This window comes from Leptonotus elevatus, chromosome 2 (assembly GCF_054856555.1).
Source record: "Leptonotus elevatus isolate MCC_2025b chromosome 2, RoL_Lele_1.0, whole genome shotgun sequence".
Taxonomy (NCBI): Eukaryota; Metazoa; Chordata; class Actinopteri; order Syngnathiformes; family Syngnathidae; genus Leptonotus; species Leptonotus elevatus.
In genome coordinates, this window is record NC_141240.1 from 15,036,751 (window position 1) to 15,063,868 (window position 27,118).

Consider the following 27,118-nt stretch of genomic DNA (forward strand, 5'->3'; position numbering starts at 1 on the left):
CAATGAAATGAGCTTCATACTATTGCCTCTTAACTTCTTGTCTGTGATTTTGAATCACTGCGACTTCTTTGAAGCCATTGAAATAGGACTCATTGGATACCAATGCCCACAAACGCTACAATGGACAGTCAAATGAGCTCAACTATGTCAAAACGGATCTGAAAACTTGAACAAGTGAGGAAAGTTGCTTGGAGCCATTTCAAAGCAGCTGCAGGTCCCAAGACCAAACAGTGCAAGCAATTGTTTGCAAGTATGAAGTGCATGACACTGTTTATCACTGCCATGATCAGAAAATGTAAGCTATCACCTGCCGCTGAAAGAAAATTGGTCAAGAGGGTGAGGAGTCAACCGAGAATCACCAAAAAGTAGATCTGCCAAGAATTAGAAGCTGCTGGAATACAGCTGTCAGCGTCCACAGTCAAGGGTGTTTTTGCATCGCCAGGGATTGGGAGGCTGCCGTGTAAGAAGGAAGTTCATGCTCCAAAAGCAGCACCTTAAGGCTCGACTGAAGATTGCTGCTGATCAGATGGACAAAGATAAGACAAAACTAAAATTGAGCTGTTTGGCCACAATGCCCAGCAATAAGTAGAATATAACTGGTGCTTTACACAGAGTAAATGGGATAATGATGGAGGAGGATTAACTTCCTTTTTTGGTTTTCTTTCAAAAATTATCACTTCAAAGTTTGGGTTTTGGGCACTGTTTGGTGTTCCAACAGCCCAATGACCCAAATACACATCAAAAGTGGTAATGGAATGGCTAAATCAAGCTAGAATTAAGGTTTTAGAACGGCCTTCCCAAAGTCCTGACTTATTTAAACCCCATTGAGAACATGTGGACAATGCTAAAGAAAGTCCCTGTTTTTGGACTATAAGGCGCACCCGACTATAAGCCGCGCTAGCTAAATTTTGGGGAATACTGGAGTTTTCCAGTATATAAATAAAGTCATAAAAGAACAACAATTCATGAATCTTTTTTGTGACAAGAAAATATCCGTTGCAATTACTCTATCAGAGAAAAATTTGAGTTATAAAAATAACTGGAAGCTCGGGAGAGTCATGACATTATGTTCTTTGCAAATGTATGCAAACTTTTGATCACGACTGTATATGACTCTGCTCTCCCTGGCGTGCGTTATACTGTTTAACGATACCCCAGTTAAAGTTTACTGTAAAACTTAACACACAACAAAAATAATTACCTTGTATATAAGATTTGTTTTTAAAACATTGCCAGTACTAATGCTTAAGTTATTGTAAAAAACACATTGACATGCTAACAGGAAATTAGCATCAACTTCCAGGATTGCTATTCCTTCAAATTACGAATATTCGCACACAAATACTGTAAGACACACAGGTAATGTAAGAATGCATAATCATTTTTAATAATCGCGATTTCCCTATCAATCATAATAATAATGATAATAAAGTAATCATTACTTTTTCCATAATCGTCTCGCCCTAGGTACCATCCAATAAATTCTGTTGTGCTTTGCCCCCAGGGTTAATTGACTGCTGCCTCGTACCCGGCTCAAAGATCAGTCTTAAGGCCACATTGTCAGCTGCCGGAGTCACTCACCTGTTGCAGACTTTTAATTAAATAGAGAAACTTAAACCTGCAGTTGGGCTGATCTCAGGAGGTGGTGAGTAAATTGTAAAAAGAATGCCACCACTGATAATCTTTCTGCATGCCTCCAAAGGCCTGGTGCACATTTTTCTAATCTTAAATTATTTTCATCTTTGACAAATATCGAAGATCAGTCATCTAAAAGATTTGATTGTAATGTTTGTGCTGTCCTCTAAGACAGATATCTGACGTGATCACACGTGATCTCTCAAAAACGAAGAACAGACTCCCGGAAATGCGCCAATGTTACCCAAGTGTTTCCGAAGGGGACCAGAGGTGAGAGTGTTGAAAAATATCGTTGTCAAGAAAAAACTTGCTTTGGAAAAAAATACTTCTCGTCATCTATGGAACCCACTTTTATACAACAACTTACATAAGTATGATAACAAACAAGCCACAAATTTGACGGTTGCCACACAATTAAGAGATAATTAGCCTCAGGCTCCGCAGTGCTAACTTTATGTTTGTAAAGTACATTAACATTAATCTCACTAACTTGTGCATCGTTAATTTTGCCTCGTCTCTGTTCCTACGCAGCTTCATACCGGGCGTCTTCGGCAGAGCCTATGTTACAACAATTACAGCAGCACATATGTGCGCTACAGCTAGTTTACACAGACTGGAGCAAAGAAAGGAGGTCTGTATCAGCTCAGGTGAGTGCAATGTATTTTTATCTTAAAAGTTATGTTTTTGTGATATTATTAGATAAATATTAATTGTGAACTCAGTTCACTGAACTGCTATTATTGTAGTGTAGATGTTTGGAGATGACATACAGAATTGGAAGATAACGGTATCTGTGTTCCTTGCTTTAAAAATAATGGTATTCATCCCCAAATACACAGTGCCTCTTGTCTACTGCCCTGCATAGTTAAAGCAGAAGCACTGCCATCTGCTGTCAAATGAAAATGACATCAAAATGACCACGGGCTCGCCCTGTAAACATCACGGCCCACCGGCATCTGTCACAAAGTTATGGTTCCCTAAATGGTTGATCAGTTTTACATTTGAATACAAGTTATTTTTATATGAGAACAATTCTAAATCTGAAATAGAAGGTCAATCAGGGCCCTTAGAGGTCCTACTACCCAAAACTGCCAGATGGAGATTTTTGACATTTATGATTCAGAAAGGCTAAATCTGAATCACAGTTTTCACAGTGTGTACCCCCCCCCCCCCCCCCCCTTAAGAAAAGCAGCACTTACATCTATTTTTTGGAGCTCAGATGAGGTACAAGGTGAGTCCATTTGGCTGCTCCATTTAGGTAAAAGTGTGCCATAGTGTGACATATGGCTTGGTGGAGATTTTGAGAAAGCTCTATCTTTCTTTTTTGTGTCAAAGGGCTTGGCGGGGAGTGAGAGATTTGCTGAAGAACAATGAGGTGATGGAACCTCCTGGGATGAACACGAGTCTGATGCAGTTGAGATCTAGAGATGAGGCAAAAGAGCAGAAGTGATTTTACAAAATAGGTGGACCCTCCAACATGCCCATAAATAATAAATAAATAAAAACACAACATAGCTGTCTGTGCTTGGTGACTAACCATTGCCATATCAAACAGGTTGTGAACTTCCAGCTGCTGGTAGACGCTCCTCCGGTATGCATCCATTTCATCCTTCTTTTTCTTGGCAAGGTCATAATCCTCCTTTTCAATCGCACATTGCTTCTCCACATCAAACTTTGCCAAATGCTCCCCAGCCTGTCCAGAATGGGCAAAGGTCTCGTCAGGATGTCAAACAGGCAAACATGGCTACAGAACTACAGACCCAAATCCAAAAAAAGTGGGACACTACACAAATTGTGAATAAAAACTGAATGCAATTATGTGGAAGTGCCAAATGTCAATATTTTATTCAGAATAGAACATAGAGAACAGGTCAAAAGTTTAAACTGAGAAAATGTATAATTTTAAGGGAAAACTATGTTGATTTTAACAAATCTCCCAAAAGTTGGGACAAGGCCATTTTCACCACTGTGAGGCATCCCCTCTTCTTCTTACAACAATCTACAAACGTCTGGGGATCGAGGAGACAAGTTTCTCAAGTTTAGAAATAGGAATGCTGTCCCATTCTTGTCTAACACGCGCCTCTCCAACTGTTCAACTGTCTTGGACTTTCTTTGTTGCACCTTCCCCTTTATGATGCGCCAAATGTGCTCTAGAAGTGAATGAAGTGGACTGCAGGCTGGCTATTATAAAACCCGTATCCTTTTCCTACGCAGCCATGATGTTGTAATTGGTGCTGCATGTGGTCTGGCATTATCGTGTTGAGAAATGCAAGATCTTCTCTGAAAGTGATGGTGCCTGGATGGGAGCATATGTTGTTCTCCAATCTGAATATAGCTTTCTGCATCGACGATGCCTTTCCAGATGTGGAAGCTGCCCGTGCCACACGTACTCATGCAACCCTATACCATCACAGATGCAGGCTTATAAACTGAGTGCCGATAACAACTTGGGTTGTCCTTGTTCTCTTTAGTCAGTATGATATAGCGCCCCAGTTTTCCACAAAGAACTTTGAATCGTGATTCGTCTGAACACAAAACAGGTTTCTACTTTGCCACACTCCATTTTAAATAAGCCCTGGCCCAGAGAAACGCCTGCGTTTCTTGGTCTGCTTTATAAATGGCTTCTTCTTTGTACTGTAAAGTTTCATCTGGCAGCGGCGGCTGGCACGGTGGATTGTGTTCACCCACAATGTTTTCTGGAAGTATTGCTGAGCCCTTTCTGTGATTTCCCTTACAGTAAGCATTCCTGTTTGTTTGTTTAAGGTCCCGAAGATCATGGGCATCCAGTATGATTTTTCAGCCTTGATGATTGTTTCATATTCTCTGAATCTTTGGATGATGTTATGCACTGTAGATGATGATTACTTCAACCTTTTTGCCATTTTTCGCTGGTAAACACCTTTCTGATATTTCTCCATGATCTTTCTACGCAACATTGGAGGAATTGGTGATTCTCTGCCCATCTTCGCTTCTGAGAGACACTGCCACTCCGAGAAGCTCTTTTTGTACTCCAATCAAGTTGCCAATGGACCTCATTAGTGGTAACTGGTCTTCCAGCTGTTTTGCAAGTGCAATTGACTTTTCCAGCCTCTTATTGCTACCTGTCATAACTTTTTTGAGATTTGTTGGCACCATGAAATTTACAATCAACTTATTTTTCCTTTAAAATTATGCATTTTCTCAGTTCAAACTTTTGACCTGTATGTTCTATTCTGAACAAAATATTGAAATTTGGCACTTCCACATAATTTCATTCAGTTTTTATTCACAATTTGTTTAGTGTCTCAACTTTTTGGGAATTGGGTTTGTAGTATCTTTCTGCTCTTGAACCAGTCATCATTTGGTCTCCAAACCAAGCCCAGCCTTAGAGGATGGGAGATTTATTTCTACGATTATTCCAAACAGTAACAAAACATGGGTTTGTAGTATCTTTCTGCTCTTGAACCAGTCATCATTTGGTCTCCAAACCAAGCCCAGCCTTAGAGGATGGGAGATTTATTTCTACGATTATTCCAAACAGTAACAAAACATGGGTTTGTAGTATCTTTCTGCTCTTGAACCAGTCATCATTTGGTCTCCAAACCAAGCCCAGCCTTAGAGGATGGGAGATTTATTTATACGATTATTCCAAACAGTAACAAAACAATCAATATTTTGAAATGTGCTACTCAAGTAGTGGTGGGAATTTGGTGCAGCAGATGTGAGAAAACACAGAGTTCATATTGGGATGACAAAGGCACAGTAAGCCATCATGAAGCTAATAGCAGTGATGTCATCCATGGTTGCAGGTGTGTAGAGTTTCTATGAGTCAATGAGTCGCACCCGTGAAAATAAATGAGAAAAACACATTATGAAAAACTGGAAAAAAATATGTAACACTATGGCATTCATCTTGTCTACCTTTTTATACATTTATTTTCAAACTGCAAACTGGACAACACAAATTTAAAATGTATTTGCGATTTAAGTCAATTGTGCCTAATTAAGCATACCAACATCTTAATCCTGGCAATACAACTGTCAAAACGCTTTTCTGGTGAGGATCTCCAACATGAAGAAACTTAATTAGTGGATCAAATTAAGCTTGCCATTAACTAGATGCATACAGTACACTGGCGTTCAGATTACCATGACAACAGCTTTGACTGCTGTGCAGCTGAGTGTGGCTGCTATCTGATTACAGAAAGCTGTGTAGTTGAGAAAGAAGGCAAGGAGGCTACAAGACCTGATGGTCACTGCAGCTGTTAAGCTCATTAAGAATTCATGGTGTGCATGGCAACACTGTATACAAATGGGCCAGTAACAGGAATCTGAGTAATGTTTAACAAGTACTGGCTCAATTTATTTTATTTTTTTTAAGAGGTGAGATGCACAAAATAAACAATCAGAGGCAAAATATCGTTGACAGTTGGTCGATTTTCTTCATTTTGGAATTTTGTAGCACATGAAAACCTTTTTTTTAAGGCACACAACATAATGAAACAGTATTGACACTACCTTTTCGAGATCAGCAATGGCCTGCTTCAGATACTTGGCCTGCTCAAATCTCTCCTGTTGAACCATATCCTTCTTTTTTTGATCCAGCTGGCGGATAATATGGGCCACTTCACGGTCCTGGTACATGTCGAAGGCCAGGTCATCCAAGGGAGATGTGGAGTCATATTTTCTGGGTTCAAGAAAAAGACACAAATAGGGCCCTATTTTAATGCCCAGCCAAGTCTAGCATAAATTGTGTGCATGTGTGGAGTTTTCTTTCTTTTGGGTTTTCCGCAAAAGAACACAGTTAGAAACAGCTGTTTGCACCATTGTGGGAGTGAACACAACCAACTAGCTTCCCAGCTGATGGAAGCGGCTCCTCTCATTCTCTTTAAAATTAGCATGCAAGAGGTCAGTCTTTGACATTACTGAAGCAGAAGTATACTCGCTGAAGTCCATACAGTAGATTGAAGGATGTAGTGTTTGTAAGGAATTGAGAGCTGGACAAGGCAGATGATTGGAATTTTGCAGATTTTGATTTTGACCACTCCCTTGTTTGTTAGCATTCAACTCGAGAATTTTTTGCTATTTCCACATTTAGCTCTGCAAATGCCCAAGCTTAAATTTGATATAAAGAATGTTACCATTTATAAGACCTATTTGTAACTGAAGATCCAGGTGTTCAATGACTTTCTGTGTGTGCGTGTGTGCGCGCGCATACTGTATTTACGAGGTACCCTCAATAGGTTTACATACTTTTTTTGTATAGGCATTTATAATTATCATAGAATCTTGAAATTGTAGTATGTTATAACTGTACATCTGATGAGATGACTGAGTAAGTTTAATCTTTCTAGGTTGGAAGGGATAGCTGAAGCAGCAGTTTGAACACACCATACCAAACCCTGCTCGTTACAGCTGATGTTTTTAAAAAATGCAGTCCGCTTGAGAGGACACTTTGGAAGAACAATATGCAATAAAGTTTTGTGTTAAACTTGGAAACAATGCCACAAAAACGTATGGAATGCTTCAGACTTCCTAATCTGCAGAAGATTTGCACTATTTCCAATATTTCCACCAACCCTGGTGTTCTAACTTGGTTGGGGAGTTAGTGGAAATATTGGAAATCGTGCAAATTTTCCGCATTTTCAGTTCCTCATAAATAATTGTGTGTACAGTTCCCACACTGACATGCAACTGTGTACTTATTGTCACACGACGGTCCTCCATAAAATTACGTATTTTCTCCTCCAACTCTGGTGTTCTGACTTCCTTGCGCCTCCCACACCTCTCATCATCCCTCACAGACTGTCTGCCTTGCTTGAATCTCTTGTGCCACTCAAAAACCAATGATCGACCCATGCAAGAGGGTCCATAAGCAGTCTGAAAGGACTGCTTTTTCGAAAAACGTCAACTGTGACGAGCAGGGTTTAGTAGGGTGTGTTCAAAGTTCTGCTGCAGCCTTCCCTTTCAACCTAGAAAGATAAAACTGGGTCAGTCATCTCATCAGATGTACAGTTATAACATACTACAATTTCAAGAATGCCTCAAAAAAAGTGAAAAAACTTATTAAAAGGCCCCTCGTATATACAGTATTAAATCCTAAAACATTTTGAAAGCTGTTGTGCTCTTTCATTGGCCTAACACCTGCTTCAAACACAAGTGACCGTGAATGCCTTATTGGTTGTCTTGTCTTTTCGATGTGCAGTATTATTGTCATGAGACAAAGACACCGGGGTTCAATGGCCGAGTCTCACCCCGCGAGGGTTGCATCCAAGGCGGCTTCCAGCTGGGTGCCGTTGAGGTAGTGTTCGATCAGCTGCTCTCCGCTTGGCTGGGGGTGCACAGATGGACAAACCACATAAACACACACACAATATTCTCTTGTTATACGGCACTAAACTTCTACAGATAACTGTTTTCTGCCATTACTGTCTTAAAAGTGACCCAGAAACCTTTATTTGATTATCAGTAAAAATAGTGAAAAATGCATTAAATTCATGACAAGGATAAAATAAATTTTATACTCAACACCTGTCATTGTAAAATGTCATAATATTCCATAAATAAAAGGTATGATTGTCTATTACCTCAAAGATAGTCACCTAGTAAATGTACAACAAGGTATGTATATTAAAAGCGAAGTCAACCACCCAAAAAATTATTTTAAAAAATTAGAGCAGCCCCACTAGTCTAAGGCCTTGTTCAGACTGGCAGCCCAAATCCGATTTTTAGCCTATCCAGATTGACTGTGGATGGCTCTTTCGTAGTCTGAACAGTCACAAAGCACATGAAATCCGATTTTTGCGGAACGGATTAAAACCACATGCGGGAGGTAGTTTCATATCCGATTTGGACAGGATGTGTCTCAGTCTGATCAGCTCGAAACACTCAGAACGGATTTGACTGCCCTGACGTCATTCTACTCAATGCAAAACCAAAGCGCCCGCGCTGTCAATATCCAATCGGTTCGCTGCCCGGCTGTTTCCTCGCATGCTCGGCAGTCAATCGCCTTGACAGCTCCACTGCCCTGTCGGCTCCTATCATGCTCTACCGGAAATACAGTGACAGTTTACGTTACTTGCGCTGAAGCCGGTCTCGCTACCCCATCAGATCTTCACATGCGCAACCAGAAATAGCGAAATAGTGCCCGGTCATCGCCATAGATATATGGTCGTTAAAAAAATTATTAATAAAGAAAGTATTTGTTGAGATACCATGACAGCTACTGCTCACAGTCATATTTGCCGGCGAGGAACGACTCCATGACGTCACAATGTTGAAAGCCATCGCGCCTCAAGCGTCTCCCTGATTAAACGTGGCATTTTTTACGAATCTGAGTCATTCTTGCAACTCTTATGGAAGGTCCATGAATTTGTGACTGGCGACGCCTGTTTGCTGATGAACGAGATGACACACCGAATGAATCCAGGTCAGGTTATGTCCTTTCAGTTTAAATAAATAATAATGAACAATCAAGTCTGACAGACTTAGATCCGGGTGCGAGTGGGTACCCAAGTGACGGCCCCACGCCCCTTTGGCATGACCCTACCATCTATAATACAAAAACTAGATGTAACAGCACACAATTGTGCCACGTTCGAAATCAATATCTATCTAAAAAGATGACAAATACATAACATTTAAACCGCAAATTTAAATAAAATGCACCACCAGTTATGCATTATGCAATAATGTGTGCAGACCACTACAGGCATGTTTTGCGAGGCTGGCCTGCTCTGACTAACCAGATTGTTTGCCAGCAAGATGGCCTTCTGAGGCAAATTTGTCATTTGATTGGTTAAAATAATAATAATAAAGTACTATGGTTTCAATTGCATAGAAGGATCTCAGCAAATTAGATTAACATGGGATGACTAAAAAAAAAAAATCCAACATCCACATACACGTACTGGAAGAAATGGAGCCAAGAGAAATGCTATGAAATCAAGAGAATAGACTTCTTCACTGACTTCAAAATAGATGACTACATTGTGAAGGTAAAAATACCGGTACTTTCATTCAGGTTATAAATGTAGGCCAGTGCTTCTGATACTAGTGTTTAGGTCAAAAGAAAAGGTCTTGCTGGCCCAGACCACCTAAAGGCTACTGATTAGATTAAGCTGAAGCATCATTATGAACAGTGATATGAACTGACGCAACCGGAAGGAATACAATGATAAATGTTGATGAAGGCCGCAAATCAAGGATATAGTTGCAGTCATTATTACCAAGATGTACTGTTCCTTGCAGTTGTGAATATAATTATCTCTGTGCACATTCAGAGATATATACATAAGCCGCTGAACCCCTATAGGTGGAATCAGCAAGAAAAACAATGCATTGCTTGTTCGCTGGAATCTGTGCAGGTGTATGTCAGTGTGTAAAACAAACCTGTGTGTGTGTGGGGGGGGGGGGGGGTGCGGGGGGGGGTGTACTTGTACATACAACATTGTGAGGAACAAATTTGATCCATATTCTATAGTCTTTTTTTCATATGTGTAACAGGTGGCTGTCTGTGCAACACCGTGGAATGTGTGCCAGTTAATCAAAGGGCACATGTATAGCATAGACAGCCAATCATTCACACCCACAACTATGGGCAATTTAGTCAAAAATGTGAGTAAATGAATAATGCAAAACATTTTTTTTATAATAATCCTCACATTGATGTTTAAGGTTTTGTTTAATATGCTAATTTCCTTCTTTAAAATGTAAACATTTTAAACTGATCAAAGAAGCTGGTGCCAGGGAAACGTCTCAAATTAAGTTACAGCACAACAGCGCCACCCACTGCTGCACAAATATAAGTTCAATAACAATAAATACTTACAATGGTGCAAAAAGCGTTACCATCCAGGGGCTCACCCAACACATTAATGGCCACCAAAGCAACCTGAAATCACAAATAAATGTCTGTGATGTGTAATCTACGAATACTTATTAGCTACGGTGAGATGATTTATCTTTTCAAGCATAGAGACATCAGCTTCAGAACTCAGCAGACTGAGGAAGATTGCATGTGGCATCATTCTTATAGCTACATGTACCTGATTGTAGTGATTGTGACGGTTTGCATGATTCCTGTGGAACGTTATCCTCAGGTATGTTCCGACGGCATCTAAATGGACTGACTTCAGCTCCCGAGCTCTGAAGCCAGTATTCTCGTTGTCTGACAGAGACACGTAGCTGCGGAGAAGGCGTCAGAGTTGCATTAGTAAATATACATCTATTTGTGTCCGTCAATAAAAATGAATCTAAATGAATTTAAAATGATTCTCCGTAGTCTCACCCTAGCTTGTGAAGCTGGCCAATGACCATTGATGTGCTCGGATCTGGAGGACTGTCTCCTATGTGGAACTCCACCTTAGCTGGGATCAGGTAATGGTGGGCCAGCAGCTGCAGCTTCTTCACACGACTTCTTTCCACCAGCTGCAGGGTCATGTGCTGAGGGTAGCTACACAACCTGTGGAACATTTGCATCACGTTTGACCCGTCAAGTCAAATCAAATCAAATCAAACTGTAGTCAGTAAAAGCAGTCACAAGATTCTAAATGTAATAACAAATTACAATATATTCAAAATTACAATTTAAAGGGATACTTGATTTGTTTAGCCATTTTGGCAGTAAGAAAATAATACTTTCTCTGGAATTAATGTGAAAACGTCATTATTTTTCATGTACAATTAATAGCTTTAAAAACACATTTTGACACTTACTGTCAACTGAAGATGACATCACGCGTGCTCAAGAAACAGGTAACAACCAATCATGGCTCAGTTTGCTAACGTCACATGGCCAAACCCAGAAAACAGGTGAGCCGTGATTGATCGTTTCCTGAGTACCTGTGATGTCATTTTCAGTTGCCAGCAAATGGCAAAACGTCTTTTTGAAGTTTAGAGTTTGAAGTTATCACATTAATTCTAGACAAAATATTAACTTTTTACTGTTAAAAATGACTAAATGAGTAAAATATTCCTTTAATAAAAATAATATATAATAATATAATAATATAGCTAAAATCATGGCAGTGGACACCAACAAATTCCACCAAACTTAGGCTCTGTGAGTTTCTTAAAAATTGACTCCACAGTAGTGTTTTTTATTCTTCTTTGCCGTTGTTTTTTCTGCCACCACAAAAGTTTACCTATGATGGTCAAGAGGAAATGAGTCATGATAACTGTATAACGGGAAATAGAATACCCTCCAAAACAGCTGTCGCATATATAGAACTAAACACAGCAAACCCATTATTACAAGTTTAAAAAAAACTTTCACTTGTTTTTGTAGTCACTTTTAAACGTTACACCTGGTTTTGTTAGCTTAGCTTTTATAATGCAGCTAACTTTTAACTTATTCCCTGCCATTGACGGCTATAGACGTCAAAAATTCATTTAAACTATTTCTATTAGTTTAGCACTTTTTCCACTTTTGTTAATAAGAGTATCAAAACCTAAAAAAAAATACCTTTAGAACAGATATAAAATTATTGATTAATTGTGAGTTAATTATTGAAGTCCTGTGATTGATTCAAAAAAAGAAAAAATATCGCCTGATGCAATTTAAAAAAAAGAAACAAAAGATTAAAAATTAGGGGCGTCAGGCGGTTACAATTTTAAATGGAATTAATCGCATGACTTCACTAGTTAACTCACAATTAATCACAAATTTGATATCTGTTCTAAATTTTCAATAAAAAAATCTAGGTTTTCACACTCTTGTTAACAAAAGTGGAAAAAAATGTAAACTAATAGAAATAGTTCAAATGAATTGTTGACGTCTATAGCCGTCAATGGCAGTGAATTAGTTAATTAAATTACCTTTTGTGGAAGTGACAAGTACAGTTGTTACAAGTTACAACTAATCTTTTTAAAATCGATTATCTGTCAATTATTTTATCAAGTGTTGAGAACAGTCATTTGAAGATGTACAATGAGTGGTGTGTTGATGTACTACCTGCTCGATCTCCAACCACTGACAGTGGGTGCATGGACAATGAGCTCCTGAGCACTGAAGTTGTCCTCATGACTAGAAGAACTGAGCACAATAAATCGTATCTTCTTGGACATCCCTCCACCATAGGCTAGGAAAAAAAAGTACACAAGCTGTTTGTAGATGAAACATTTATTGTTCATGATGATATTTCAGAGTTGCTGATTCAGGTCTGCAAAACAATGATACAGACCTTTCTGCTCCAACTTAACAGGCCTTGTACTGCCAGGTCAGTACCTTATGGAGTACTGTTCAATCTTGACTTCTTTTTTTTTTTTTACACCAATTATAAATATTGTGTACAGCAATAATAGGCATTGTTTTGCCTTATTTGCTGTAATTTACTTAATTCATATTACTTTACATTTGTACAATGTTACTTGACTAAAAGGAGACTGTAAGGTTATTTTCAGTTGAAATTTTGAATTTAAGTTTTCAAATAACAATGATTTTTGTTATTTTGAGATTTGCTTATTGTTTTAAATAGTGACTGGAATTACTTAACTTAACTATGCAATTAGAAGTACAGTGATTGCCATCATTGTTTTATCTTGTCCGTTTCTGTGTTTAGCAAACTTTGCAATGATAGCAGTCTTTTGACAATAGGATAAACATTAAGAAAGTTTGAAACCGGATCCTACCAAAAATAAAAAAATAAAAATAGACTCAAAACTAAAATCTCAACCCCCCTGTTTGACTCTGCATTTCGACGCATTTTCAATATTTTCAAACAGTCACAACTTTCTAAATCTTTTGACACAGTAAAATAATAATTATATCACTGACTGGAATCATCCTTAAAAGAACGATGCTGGTGTTATGTAAATCAATCAACCTTTGAAATATTACGCACATACCAACAGAGGATGTTATGTACTATTAACGCACTTCACTACAAGATTGAAAAAAATTCCCTTGTCTTTATTTAACTTCCACAAACAAATGCTGTTGGCTTGGTCTTTGATTTACAAGCACAACTTTTCTCCCCATAAATACTTCATTTGGAATAGCCGCCATATCTCGCATTAGAATAGATCTTTATTTTGTCCAAATTTGTTTAGTAATAACATCATTCTGGTTAGCCAATTACTTAATAATGAAGGTTTACTTTTGAACTATTCAGAATTTTTGAACAAATTTAGCCTTCCTGTTACTCCTAAGGAGTTCGCTACGGTTATGGATGCTCTTCCATCTGGAATTTTGCTCCCTTTAAGAGGGGTGGGAAGAAATGTTAGAAATGCCTAAATTGGACCCCAAGGCAACTTCAATAGGCACATACAAATATATTTTAACAAACAAAGTAAGGGAAATTTCCTTTAAAATTATACATAGGTATTATCCTGTCTAAATGTATCTTCTTAGGTTCAAGGTAGACATTTGTGTTGATTGCTCATTCTGTGAAATCACCAATGATGGCATTGCCCTTATACCAACAGCTTCAGGAAATATGTGTATTGTTTTATTATTGATCTTCTGGAAAAATGTACTGTTTGGTTTCTTCTGTAATAATGAAAGTGAACAAAAAATATATATAATAATTCTGATTAACTTGATAATTATTTTTTGGCGAAATTTCACATACACAAATCATACAAAAAGTTAGCCATTCAAAACCTCGGTTTTTAGTTTTTGAATTTGAAACCAAACAAAACCTGAATACAATATTGAGATCTATGAACAAGAAAGTGATGAAAACTGTGGCTGTATGCTTTTTTTTCAAATGTTTTTATTTAAATAGCCCCCCTGGCTTATTTGTTTGTTTTGTTTTTTTCTGTATTAATAACGTGTTTGTGTAGTGTTTACAAGTTGTTTGTATAACTTGTTCAAAATTGTTTAATAAAGTTATATGGAAAAAAACATGAACGCACTTTAGCGCACTACAATTGCTGATCAGGCCCGGACTGAGAAGGCTCTTTCGCACTCGCTTGCTCTCTCAACTCGTTCTCTCTCTCACAGTTACTCTCTCTCTCTCTCATTCACTTGCTCTCTCGGTCTCTCGCACTCTCGCTGGCCGAGACTACAGCCAAACAAGACTCTCATTTAAAAAAAAGTCATGTCAGATAGCAGAAAAGACTGAGAAAAGGTGAGTGGAGCCAAATACGCCCTAACTCAAATGTATAAATCATTGCAGAGCCCTATATAAGTGCATGTGCCTGATGGAGAAGACAGTAAGCAACACTAACACAAAAACAAACAAAATAATGTGTAAATAATAGTCATTTTTCTACTAGTCATCTACTAGTCTCTCTCTCTCTCTCTCTCTCTCTCTCTCTCTCTCTCTCTCTCTCTCTCTCTCTCTCTCTCTCTCTCTCTCTCTCTCTCTCTCTCTCTCTCTCTCTCTCTCTCTCTCTCTCTGATTGTTATCTAGAAAGTTATTTAACAACAACATAACTATTGACTTATTTGAATGTTTAATCTATTTTAGATTGATACATTAATACATATGAAACATACATCTTCATTAAAACACTGTAAACTAAAGTGGGCCGGTCTGAGCCATGAAACTTCAGGGCTGAAAATGAGTTCCAGTCCTGCTGCTGATGGATTTTGTTTCTGAAATTATAATATTTCTAACCAGTACGTAGCCTATATTTTATTATAAGATGGTGTTTTTAATGGTGGGAACCGAGATGATAAAATAGAAACACTTTAATGATGACTAACTTTAATGATGGGCGGGCGCAGATGGGGATTTACCAACTACCATTGCTATCTACTACAGCAATCAGAATTACAAAATTTAATGAGTTTTGGTGAATATTTTTGACAATTTATGGTCCTTTTAGTCCCTTGAATGTCCCCAACTTGCCCATTATGAGAGATATGATCAATATTGGAGCTGTAGTAGTTAGTTGCATGCCATTGCTATCTACTACAGCAATCTGAATGACAAAATGTGTTTTTGTTGATAATGGGTAAATATTTTGGAACATTTTTTGTCTCTTAAATGTCCTCAAATTGTCCATAATGAAATATATGATAAATATTGGAGCTGTAGTAGTTCGTTGCTTGCCATGGCAAGCTACTACAGCAATCAGAATGAGAACATTTGTTTTTGTTGATTTTTGGTGAATATTTTGGAACATTGGTTATTTTTGTCCCTTAAATGTCCCCAAATTGTCCAAAATGAGAGATATGATCAATATTAGAGCTGTAGTAGGTAGTTGCTTATCATTGCCAGTTACTACAGCAGTCAGAATAAAATATATATATATAACCTATATGGTGATTTGATGATACGTCACCCTGGAGAATGTAATTTGTAGACGGTCTCTAAATTAAACGGTAGGAGTAAATATCAAACATCGAACGTCATGCCAACTTTTTCTCGCTTACTCCAGCATAACATGGCTGAACAGACACTAGCTGTGCTGTAATATGTTGTTTTGGCCAACTCTAACCACTTACACTAACTTATGTCTTCCAGTCGGACTTCTTTACGTTTTAAACAACAGTAAGACAAAATATGCGTCATTTGTGGCGTTCAAAAAAGGCTTACCGCGAACATCTCCGTAATGTTGACAGCTCGTACTAGCGTCTCATCGCCATCACAACAAGCGACAACCAGTTTAGGCATGCGCAATGGCACGCGCCGCACCGCAATAGATTGTGGTCATTGTAGTTTCGTACCTGTTTTTGCCAATGTTTAACCGGATGCTCAAGTATAAGATTCAGAATAAAGGAAAATAATTATAAAGAAGATACTAACAACTAACGTTGTTGTGTTTTTATACTGTTTTAATCCTCCATACACAAGTTGAATGGCTCCATATAGCACTAATAAAGGTAATTTTTACATTAGTATGAACAGAAGCAATAGTAGTTTTATCAGTTTCCTTTATTGCGAAGGCTTCAAATGAAGATATGGATTTCCTGGTTCCTTCGCTAACGGCAGTCGCCAACATGGATGACAAGAAAACATGGCCAGAAGTTGAGAAAGCAGCTGCAGAGAAGAGACGTGAGCTGGTTTTGCAAGGCACTGCAGCCAACACTAAGATTTCATCACACGGGGGACTTCCGTCTGCCATTTATTCCCTCACGCTGCTTAATTATCTGGAGGTTAGCCAGTGCCCGAGTTTGACGGAGATCCACGAGGACATCCGGCATCTGACAAACCTTCAGAGCCTCATCCTGTGCAGGAATAAGCTCGCTTGTATCCCTGATGTCATAAGCAGCCTCAAGTCCCTCAAAGTTCTGGACCTGTCAGCTAACAACCTTGGCCTTTTACCAGATGGGATCACGCAGTTACGCGAGCTAACCACTTTGAATGTAAGCTGTAACCGCTTGGAAGCTCTTCCGGACGGACTGAGCCAGTGCGCCAAGCTTTCGAGCGTCAACATGTCCAAGAACCGCATCACCGGCTTCCCGAACGATTTCTACACGGAGCGTCTGGATCTGCTCAGCACACTGGTGGCCTCTGATAATGCCATCGTGGAGCTCGGCAAGGATGTTCACAAGTTGGTAGCTCTGAAGGTGAAAAAAAAACCCCACTGAAAGTCGCATCACGATCACATCGGTTGTTTATATTTTTTCCTGGAGGTGTGTATTGATCTGCGATAAAAGAGCACCAGTCAGTCAGTTAAAGTGAAAAGAAAGGTTTACTAGTGGAGGTTACTAAAGTGAGATCAGTTTGGCTGGAGGTGGCAGAGATGGAGATGCTGAGATTCATGAAAAGCATATATATATACACACTATAGCATGAAACCTGTAATAGAATTCTCCAGTGCAATTTTTACCAGCATGGGGAAGTTACTCCTGTATTTCGAACTCCTAAAATCAATCTGTGACCTTGATGTGGTTATTTTCATGTCTGCAATTTCAGGTGCTAGATCTCTCCAACAACCAGCTGAGCGACATCCCATCCAGTCTGAGCGAATGCCCCAAGCTAAAGGAGATCAACTTCAGAGGCAACAAGCTGAATGACAAGCGCCTGGAGAAGATGGTGAACGGCTGCCAGACAAAGTCCATTCTCGACTACCTCAGAGGGAAAGGAAGACAGGGAGAGGAGAGAGGTGATGTGGATGGGGGGCGGAGTGTAAATGACAAGAAAAAAAGGCAAAAAAAGAAGAGGGAGGAAGAACATGACGAGTTGGAAGAAATCAACAAGATGGTGATTCGGGTTCTCCATGTTTCTGATGCTGAGGCGATCACGGTCAAAGTGAGCACGGAGGTGAAGGATGTACGGCCTTACTTAGTGTGCTGTGTGGTCAGAGGCATGATTCTCAAACCTGGGAATTCCCTCAAGCGATTCCTGATGGCGCAGGTTTGTTTGTTTTACTGCTTTGACAACGGTCATTATGTGGTCAAGATGTTTTCCAGCAATGTAGTCATTGGCAGCAACATGCAGAGAGCAAAATTAGTTCAGGTGCAATTACTTTGCTGCATAAACAGGTTTCTGTCAAAATTGAAATAGGTTGACCACGTCGATCCGTTTTCTATACCTCTCGTTCTCAAACGACTTGACTTCATTTTAATTTTTCATTTGTTTTTTTTTCCACTCAGACGAAACTTCACGAAGACATATGTGGAAAGAGGACCATCGCAACCATCGCCACTCATGATGTACAGCTTCTCAAAGGTCCACTGACATATGACGCCAAACCTCCCACACAGCTCAAAGTAGGCTAACATCGAACGCTGCGCTGATGAGGAAAAACCTCACCAAAGTCTTGTAAATTGAGATTGGTGGCCATTTTTTCCCTGTAACGTCAGATCGTGCCACTGGGCCGGAAGGAGTTGACAGCCGTTGAGCTGATAAGACAGCTTCAGCTGGAGGCTGACGAGCTGAGGAAGCAGAAGAAGAGGCAGAACGTCACTGGTCTTCACAAGTGAGTCCCGAAAGTTCATTACACCATTTCCAGCTGTTCGGAAAATTATTTTAGTCCATTAAAGGACTGGTAGTTACAAAGAAGTGTTGCAATACTGTGAATATAAAAAGCCTACACACCCTTGTTCAAATTGCAGGATTTTGTCATATGTGACCAAGCAAAATCGTTTCACATCTTTTTGCACCATTATCGTGACCTATAAGCTGGTACAACCCAATTGAGAAAAATCCTTAAGGGAAAAATAAACAACTGAGATGTGGTTAATCAGAGGCACTTTAAATGTTGGCAGGTGTGTGCTGCCTCCAATTAACAAGAGTATTGTGAATAATTCTAAGCATCTATATCCCAGGTTTTGTACACTTATGCAAAGTTGCGAACACATCAGTTGTTTATTTATTTTTTTACTTAAGTATTTTTCAATTTAAGGAAGGTACTGCTGCTACTTGCGTCTCCTCTAACCTCATGATCCACAAGTGAGTGACGGCGAACTAATGTTACATGCGGTATATCTGGTCATGACACATTTAAAATATATATATATATATATATGTACTTTTATTAAATTTTCTTGAAATCTACTTGGGTGCTGACTAGTGATGGGAAAATGAAGCTTCATGAAGCACTTGTGATATTTTTTGACTCCTCTAGATGGCACTCTTGGTTGAAAGATGCAGTGGAAATGTAATCAATTTCCTTTGCACGAGCCTTTATATTTAAACCAAGAGCACCATCTAGGGGAGTCACAAAATATCACAAGTGCTTCATGAAGCTTCATTTTCCCATCACTAGTGCTGACCAGTTTACTTGGGTGGCCCGCCCAAGTAGTAACATGGTGTGGAAAACGCTGTATGTTTTTCATACTAATGCACCAAGTAAGAGCAAGAAGTTTCTACTATTTACAGCATTGGCACTTCTGAGAATGTCTTCCACATAATATTAAAATTGGTACTGCAAGAAATCCTTAATTAAATTGAAAATCAATGTGAATCGAATCGATACCCAGCCCTAATTTGAACAGGGGGAGTCATCTTTTTATATCAAATCTAAGTATATTTTAAAAAAAATAGAAAGCTTTTATTTCCTCAAGTATGCCTGACATACATCATCACAACATCCTTCAGTTTAATTTTGTTTAATAAAAGCAATACATGCCTACCACCTTATTCCAGATACCTGCAGCTTCTGCAAGGAAAACAACTTTATCCCTGTATTGTGGATGCAGACGGCCATGTGATCTCCTTCCCGCCTATCACAAACAGTGAGAAAACCAAGGTCTGTGATTCCCGTTAATGTTATTATTTGGGTCATATGAAAATTGCTTGAGCCCACTTATAATACAGTCATTCTTTGCCACTTATGCGTGATAACTGCCACCTTGCAAAATAGAACTAACAAGGAAATGATTACAACTAAACAACTCCAGTAAAAGGTTAAAGAGCAGTGTAAGTGTATGCTGGCATGCAGCAGTAGAACTATGGGGGGGGGGGGGGATGGGTTGTCCTTAAGTTCAGCATGGTTCAAATGACCTTATGTGGGGGAATATATAAAGTAAATAAGTTGCCTATTGTCCTTTACAGATCAAGAAAACAACTAAAGAGTTGTTCTTGGAAGTGACGAGTGCAAACAGCCTGCAGACCTGTAAAGATATTATGGACACTCTGATTGCAGTAAGCATTTTTTTTCTCCTGAAATTACATAAATTATAAATGTTAAAACATTTAAGAATTTTATACAATACCATTTTGAAATAAATCATCAATTGTAATGATGATGCACCACAGACTTAACATTAAAATCATCTGACCTGGAGGATGCGATTTGGGAATGTTATACAAACAGAGACGATGCATCAAGTGGTAATCCGTAAAGGTTGAATCTTCCATCAGCTGATTGAGAATTTAAACAAAAAGTAGTTTATTTGGTATTAGGTGAATATGCAGTACTATTTTTGCTCTTAAAAGCAATATCTCTCTCGCTGGCCTCAGTGTGCCCATTCCTGTTCCCTCGCAGAAAATGGCAGAGTTGAACAAGTTTGCGGTTGAGCATCAAGAAGAGGCGGGCTCTGACGGCGAAGGGGACGCCCCACCAGACCAGACAGCCAACACAGAGGCCTGTAGTGAATTGATCATCCAGCAAGTCCGTACCGTCGACCAGGACGGGAACCTTAAGGTGGTTTATCCATCCAAGACAGATCTCTCCAGTAACATCCCCAACTTGAGAGTCATTTGGTAGTACAGCAGTCTGCTGTTTTTTGCAAGGGTTAAGTTCCAAAAATGTAGCAGAAACTGGGCAACCCCCACCCACAATGTTGGATAATGTCTAAAATCACCCTCACTATTAAAACCCATTGTAGACTCAAACACGTAGACTCCAACTCATTTTAAAGTCAGTGCATTAGTTAAGATACAAATATGATCAGAGCTGTGCAGTATGTGCTTAGGGTGCAGCCCCAATTAAATGTTTGTTTCAATGTGTGTGTCTCTTGAACTGCGCAAAATGAACTATTTTGCAACAATACAGCACTTGACCCCCTTCCAGTGACACCTGACATTAATTTTGAATGGCATTTCTGTGGTCATGGCAAATTAACTTAAATTGACAGCTTAGAGAATACAAGTCACAAAAAATACAATATAGCAGTGGTATCTGAAGAACGATTTATGCGTTCCAAATGTAGTTTTCTTTAAAGTAGTAACGATCTGCTGGAATTAAACACCCCGCAGTGGGAATAAGGTTTCATGTAATTTTAACGTACTAGTCTTGGTTTCTCCCCCCCAGCCCCCCCATTTACAGGTCAAAGATCATTGGGACGTTCAAATCTGAATTATTTTTGCAACCTTGTCAATGTGCCTATAGAGAACTTCATGCTTGATGGACGCCGACATGCAATCTTAACCTTACATTGACAAGTGTGTGCATTTCAAATGTACAGTCAACTGACTACCACAGACTGATTCCACTTAAGAGTCTGAAACTCCAAAACTCAGTTGATAAGGATGCCTGGCTTAATTCTGAACTTCATGGAGACTGCAAACTTCTAATTTGAGATAAGCACCAAAAAAGTCCCGCGAGTACTTTGCTGGTAAATTGGAGCTAAACATGCAAGACTTGGATCTGTATCATGCAAAAAAAAAAAAATGCATGGGTCACAAAGGACCAGAATGTGAAAGTCTGATGCAATTTAGAAGAGGTGGTGTGTTTTTGGCTAATGAATAAAGTATGCAAACCTTACATACGAGCAGCTTTATTGAGTCAACAAAAAACAATTTAAACAGTGACGTTTTGATTTGCGCATATAATTGCACAACGATTCAGATGGCAGTAACATCAGTCAGTATACCAAGTATTATAGGGATCCTCCCCAGGATCTGCAAAAAGCAAAAAAGAGTTTTAAGCAAGGTATGGATTTCTAACATTTCGATTGAATGATTTGTGCATAGAGAAAAATCCCCTTTCAGAATAGTTGCACTATAATCAACCCCTCATTGTAAAATGTACAAACAGTAATCACTTTCAAAAATTGCCTTCTGTAATAGTTTCATTGAATAAGTTATCCATCCATTTTCTTAACCGCTTGTCCTCACAAGGGTCGCGGGGGTTGCTGGAGCCTATCCCAGCTGGCTTCAGGCAGTAGACGGGGTACACCCTGAACTGGTTGCCAGCCAATCGCATGGCACACAGACGAACAACCAGACTCACAATCACACCTATGGACAATTTGGAGTGTCCAATTAACCTGCCATGCATGTTTTTGGAATGTGGGAGGAAACCGGAGTACCCGGAGAAAACCCACGCAAGCACGGGGAGAACATGCAAACTCCACCCAGGAAGGCCGAAGCCCGGACTTGATCTCACAACCTCTGCACTGGGAGGCGGATGTGCTAACCAGTCATCCACTGTGCCGCCCATTGAATAAGTTAACAAAAAAATAATTTGCAAGGATGCTTTAACAGGGGAATTTACATTTTCTATGCAGTCGCAACAGTATTCGGATTAATATTAATAGTATTTAATACGATTTTAAGCAACAAAATCCACCCATTTTTATCAATCTCAGGGGGCTGCCATTTTGCCCTTTGTCGACAGAATGACAACAGTTGCTCAGGTCTCAGCAACTCTTGTCATTTTTCAGTCAACTGCAAGTAACAAAATGGCCACCCCTGAGGCCGAGATGGATTAAAAAAACGGGTAGATTTTGCCGCTTTAGTCATAATCCAAATGTACAAGTAATAATCACAATACTGCGTTTAGACTAGTGGGGACACATACAACATTGTAAAGAAAATTTTGAAATTGACAAATTGATTTTAAAAGCAACCATAAGCAGTCCAGATAATGGATGTCTGTAAATTAAAGCATTTTTCTTTAACAGAAATTGGCTCTCTCCACAACATATACTACTTACAGAGACATGTGTAAGAAACTTCCAAGTACTTGTAGGTGCCTTCACAGGGGTCTCCAAACAAGTCCATACTGGCAACAATCAAACAGCCGTTTTTCCCATTGCACCTATGAAGGAATGGATACTCGTTGAGCCAACAGTAATACAATGTTAACTTCAAAACTGTATATTGTGTTTAGAAAGTGGCAACTGCTACAAAGTTCCTTTTCCTTGATCTAGTTGCCAACTGTACGCACTTGGCCCAAACAGACATCCCAGCCGACTTGAACTGCTTCAAATGTCCTTTTCAGCAAACCCCAATATTGTCATGAAAACAAGCCGTTTCTTCCCAAATGTGCTACCAATACCTCTTGCCGACAATGTCAGTTGGATGCACACAATGGGTATTTTCTGTCTCCTGCAGACTCTTCCTTTTTGAGCATGTCGTCCGGTCACGCCGTCCAAAGTCAGCGGCGTAGACGAAAATGACACGTTCTTGATCTGGCATCAAGACAAAAGATTTTAATTGAAATGTGATGAGGCAAAATGTCCAGAAAACCCATGAATGCTCATATCAGGAATTCATCAATAAAAAGTTCAAGCTCACCACAATACAAATGTGCCTCTGATTCTTCACACGCCAAACAAGTAACTGTTGAGTCAATTAAAATAAATGTCTAGCATGGAATCATGTGCAGTCTTTATGGCACGCAAGTGACATACTTGCATGCAAGCAGGTGTAATTGGTCTGCAAATATTTGAAGGTGCCGACACAGGGATCAGGGGTGCGGAAATCATTGATGATCACTTCACACACCGACTTGCCATCACAACTGTAGACAAGTGACATTCAGAACAGTCAGCACTCCTTTAAAAGTCATTGTTACGAGAAGTACAAACCTCATCTTACATGCTCAATTTTTTTTCAGCCATTATACCACATGAGCGATTTGAGACCATTGTTCTATTCTACAATGTGTAGATCTTCAGTCATGTTTTAAAGTAGCTTTTCAACCTCAATAAAATATTTTCATAACTCCTCTGATAAAACAGACTTAATACTAGTTGAATGGTGCCTTTGCCATGGCCTGAGGAGGTCTGTATCATTTTTACTGACACTAAACTTTGAGGATGATGGTAGGAACACAGTCACACACAAAAAAAACTTCAAATGTGCTGACTGATATGGCATAAGTCACTTCCCCCTTTACCCATTCGTTACAAAGATGGAAGTCAATTTGAATGTCTTGAGCTGAAAAATGACGCAATGCACTTCTTCCTTTAGGCATAACGTTACCGACTTTGTCCATATGGCGGCGCCATAATCAACGTAAACTGAAAGTTCCTTCGTGTACCCAAGATGACTTGGGAAAGAGGCAAGGTACACCCTGGACTGGTCAACAACTGCAGATTTTGCACATTTTGAGAGATAGTGTTTCACTCTAATTGACATTGAACACAATTCAATCACAGTCCCCCTTACAGCAATATTTTAGGTAGTATATCATGACACGTTTACAGAAATGTTTCTCACTAACAAACTAAAGAGCAAGTTCCACAATTTCCCACTGTAACAGATTCAAATGTCACTGCCAATTTGCATCTAGTAAAATGCAGTAATTGTACCAGCCCATCTGGGACTCCAACACTCCAAATAAGCTCAATGTATCGGCCTACCTTGACTGAAGGGTTTCGACAGTGCCTTTCCGAGTGCAGTGTACGTCAGTTAGCACATGTTGAGGTACTCCCTCAGCACAGACTAGTGGGCTTGAGCGACCATACAAAGCCTTCTCCACTTTGATCACTCCGTGATCTGTGAGGGAGAGACAGCAATCATTGTGAAACCGTACTAGAGTTGCATCCAAACGACATCAGCACCCATTGCAAACTGAACTACACTTTAAAAAGAGAATTGCTGAACCAATTTAATATTACAAATTTAATTGTTGACCAATTTAACAAAAAAAAAAGATTCAATTTGTAATAATTGAATGAAGTTAATCCAAAGTGAATATATTAAGTGTGATTATAAATTTGTTAAACTCAATATATTCACTTGAATTAAATTAATCTAATATTAATCCAAAGTGAATTTATCAAGTTCAATGAAGTCTCAATTAATTAAACTTAATATATTCACTTTGGATTAATTTAATTCAATTCAATTAAATTGTGTTACAAATGGAAGCTTTTTTTTTTTAGTTGGTCAACAAATTTGTAATTCTAAATTGGTTCAACAATTCTCTTTTTAGAGTGTAGTCATATTAAAAATAATAATAATAATTAAAAAACAAAACAAGATTGTCTTTGGGAGGGTCTGCAATTGAAATGCACTATACTGGAGTTTTACCACAGGCTAGGCGATGGATGTTCGAAGGAAGCCAATCACAGGTGGTCACTTGCTCTAAAGAATCAACAACTGCAGAAACAAATGAAACGTTTGAGAATCAAGGAAATGTACGCAACTTTATATGCTGGACATTCAATTTGATAGTCACCTGCTGTGAGAAGGAAACACGTTGCTGTCAGCACTGGAAAATAAGAAGATTGTTAGAGTGGCCATGGATATTTTTGACTGGATTATTTTTACTCTAGTCTTATTTCTGATAAGGCAGTGTTTAACTGTCAAGTCACACATGAACTTTGTGTGTGTGGCTGTTTATCAATGTTACTGGGGGGGCTCTTCAGACATTTGTCATTTTACATAGGAGATTTTTTTCACTAGATTTCATTATGTTCATGTGTTTCACTCAAAGAAGCGTTTATCATTAAACTCAATCATTGCCATTGACAGCAAGTTGCCAACTGCCTCCTGTGAGTGAGTGTTGGCAGTAGTCAGGTGAGACAAGTGCCTTGCGGGCAAGTGATTACAATGCCAATTAGTGTGTGGCCTAATTTGTGAAGAGAAAGTTACACCCTGTAATTTATCTGTTGCCAAATAAAAGGCAGCAAAAGCATCAACCTAACTCATCCAAAGGGATTTAAAAAAATATGTTTTTTACATCAACACATGGTTTACAACAGACTAGTCTCAAAAGTGAATACTCACACAGTGCGGACCAAAGTCTTAAGCAGGAGGACATGTTTTGCACGATCCAGTTTGTAACACTAACAACGTTCAGAGGGGGACCACACGTTTTTTTTATTTTTATAATGATTGTAAGGCTTCCACCCAATCTGGTAATCATTAGCCACACCCGCTAATTGTTTCTGCCTTTTTGAATGAACAAAGTCTGCTATTGGCTACATTTGTTTTACAACGTATAACACCAGGGGTGGTACCAGTACCACTACCTAACTCAGTTTTGACAAAAAAAAAAAAAAAAAAAAACTAAACAAAAAACAAAACAAAAACAAAGAAACCTAAAAACAAAGATTTATTTATTGCTAAAATCGGCTACATCCTTAGTTACATGCACAGCCTCTGAAAGGAAATTATTATTAAATATAATAACCAATATTTTGGTCAGTGTTTCATGGTTCCTGAAAAAATGACTAGGACAGTATTTTAGGAAGATGACACAGTATACAACAGGGACGTGCATATGATGCCCAAAGTGCCCATTTGTAATTTTTGTGTGTGTGTTTGTGTGTGTGTGAAAGCCTGTTTGTAGCCTTTCAAAGGTGATATGTTGTGTAACTCAGCATAAATTAAACTAGTTAAGAAGTCAAGTTAAAAGTGTTTGACCCATCCATACTTTTACACTCATTAAAACAATTCAATCCATTTTTAACATGTTAGTACACCCATTTCTTACCTGATACACAGTATAAGGGCAATTTTTCTGGAGAGTGTCTAAGATGAATATTTAATTATCAATTATTTAATTACTATCCCAGAATGAATAAATAAATCTACCTATATGTTTGGCTGATTTATAATTAATGGTAATCAATTCATTTAAACATTTTTATTTGATTTTTGATGTTAATTCTAGTTAAGTTTGATGTAGATCAGCACATCATACACCTGCATGCCCCGAGACCCTGCAAGGACACCTTGAATTTTGAGAATGTACCTAATAGGGCCCCATCACCAGCAGGCTTCTTTATATTAAATAGGCTATGTTGTGCAAATAATTGTTTATTTTTTTTAACATTTTTAATGGATCTCCTCCTGGCAAAAATCCCTGGAGTTGCAGCCCTATTACTTTAAGTAATATTATTATATTTGAGTATAATGATAAAATTAGATTAGCATTCAAATCAAAAGTAAGTTTCTATTTATTATTTTAAATTATTCTGATTTTATTTTTAAATATGTTTTACAGGCGCAGTACCTGACCTTGACAGTTTTTTGCCAAA

The 27,118-nt window shown here is 38.7% G+C and overlaps 3 protein-coding genes across 3 annotated transcripts in view; 1 reads left to right on the forward strand and 2 right to left on the reverse strand.

The window, feature by feature from the left end:
- The window catches only part of cep104 (centrosomal protein 104), a 34,062-nt gene extending 17,865 nt beyond the window's left edge, over positions 1-16,197 (reverse strand). The window contains exons 1-9 of the mRNA XM_086069556.1: positions 16,104-16,197; positions 12,569-12,695; positions 10,904-11,077; positions 10,662-10,800; positions 10,445-10,507; positions 7,869-7,945; positions 6,133-6,301; positions 3,173-3,328; positions 2,835-3,056 (exon numbers count right to left, since the gene is read on the reverse strand). Of these exons, the coding sequence (XP_085925682.1) occupies positions 2,835-3,056; positions 3,173-3,328; positions 6,133-6,301; positions 7,869-7,945; positions 10,445-10,507; positions 10,662-10,800; positions 10,904-11,077; positions 12,569-12,681 (1,113 nt within the window). The 5' untranslated portion in view covers positions 12,682-12,695; positions 16,104-16,197. The remainder of the gene's footprint in view (positions 1-2,834; positions 3,057-3,172; positions 3,329-6,132; positions 6,302-7,868; positions 7,946-10,444; positions 10,508-10,661; positions 10,801-10,903; positions 11,078-12,568; positions 12,696-16,103) is intronic.
- Positions 16,198-16,485: 288 nt separating this feature from the next.
- lrrc47 (leucine rich repeat containing 47) lies at positions 16,486-21,663 on the forward strand. The gene is made up of 7 exons (XM_086069931.1): positions 16,486-17,077; positions 17,427-17,867; positions 18,107-18,223; positions 18,317-18,432; positions 19,602-19,704; positions 20,010-20,099; positions 20,443-21,663. The coding sequence occupies exons 1-7, from the start codon at positions 16,508-16,510 to the stop codon at positions 20,662-20,664; spliced, it is 1,659 nt and encodes a 552-aa protein (XP_085926057.1). The 5' UTR covers positions 16,486-16,507; the 3' UTR covers positions 20,665-21,663.
- A 96-nt stretch (positions 21,664-21,759) lies between these two features.
- Positions 21,760-25,948, reverse strand: LOC147178547 (L-rhamnose-binding lectin SML-like). The gene is made up of 8 exons (XM_086066872.1): positions 25,863-25,948; positions 25,312-25,344; positions 25,164-25,232; positions 24,491-24,626; positions 23,537-23,646; positions 23,182-23,314; positions 22,838-22,941; positions 21,760-21,800 (listed from the first exon to the last, which is right to left on the reverse strand). The coding sequence occupies exons 1-8, from the start codon at positions 25,894-25,896 to the stop codon at positions 21,760-21,762; spliced, it is 660 nt and encodes a 219-aa protein (XP_085922998.1). The 5' UTR covers positions 25,897-25,948.
- Between the last annotated feature and the right edge of the window lie 1,170 nt (positions 25,949-27,118).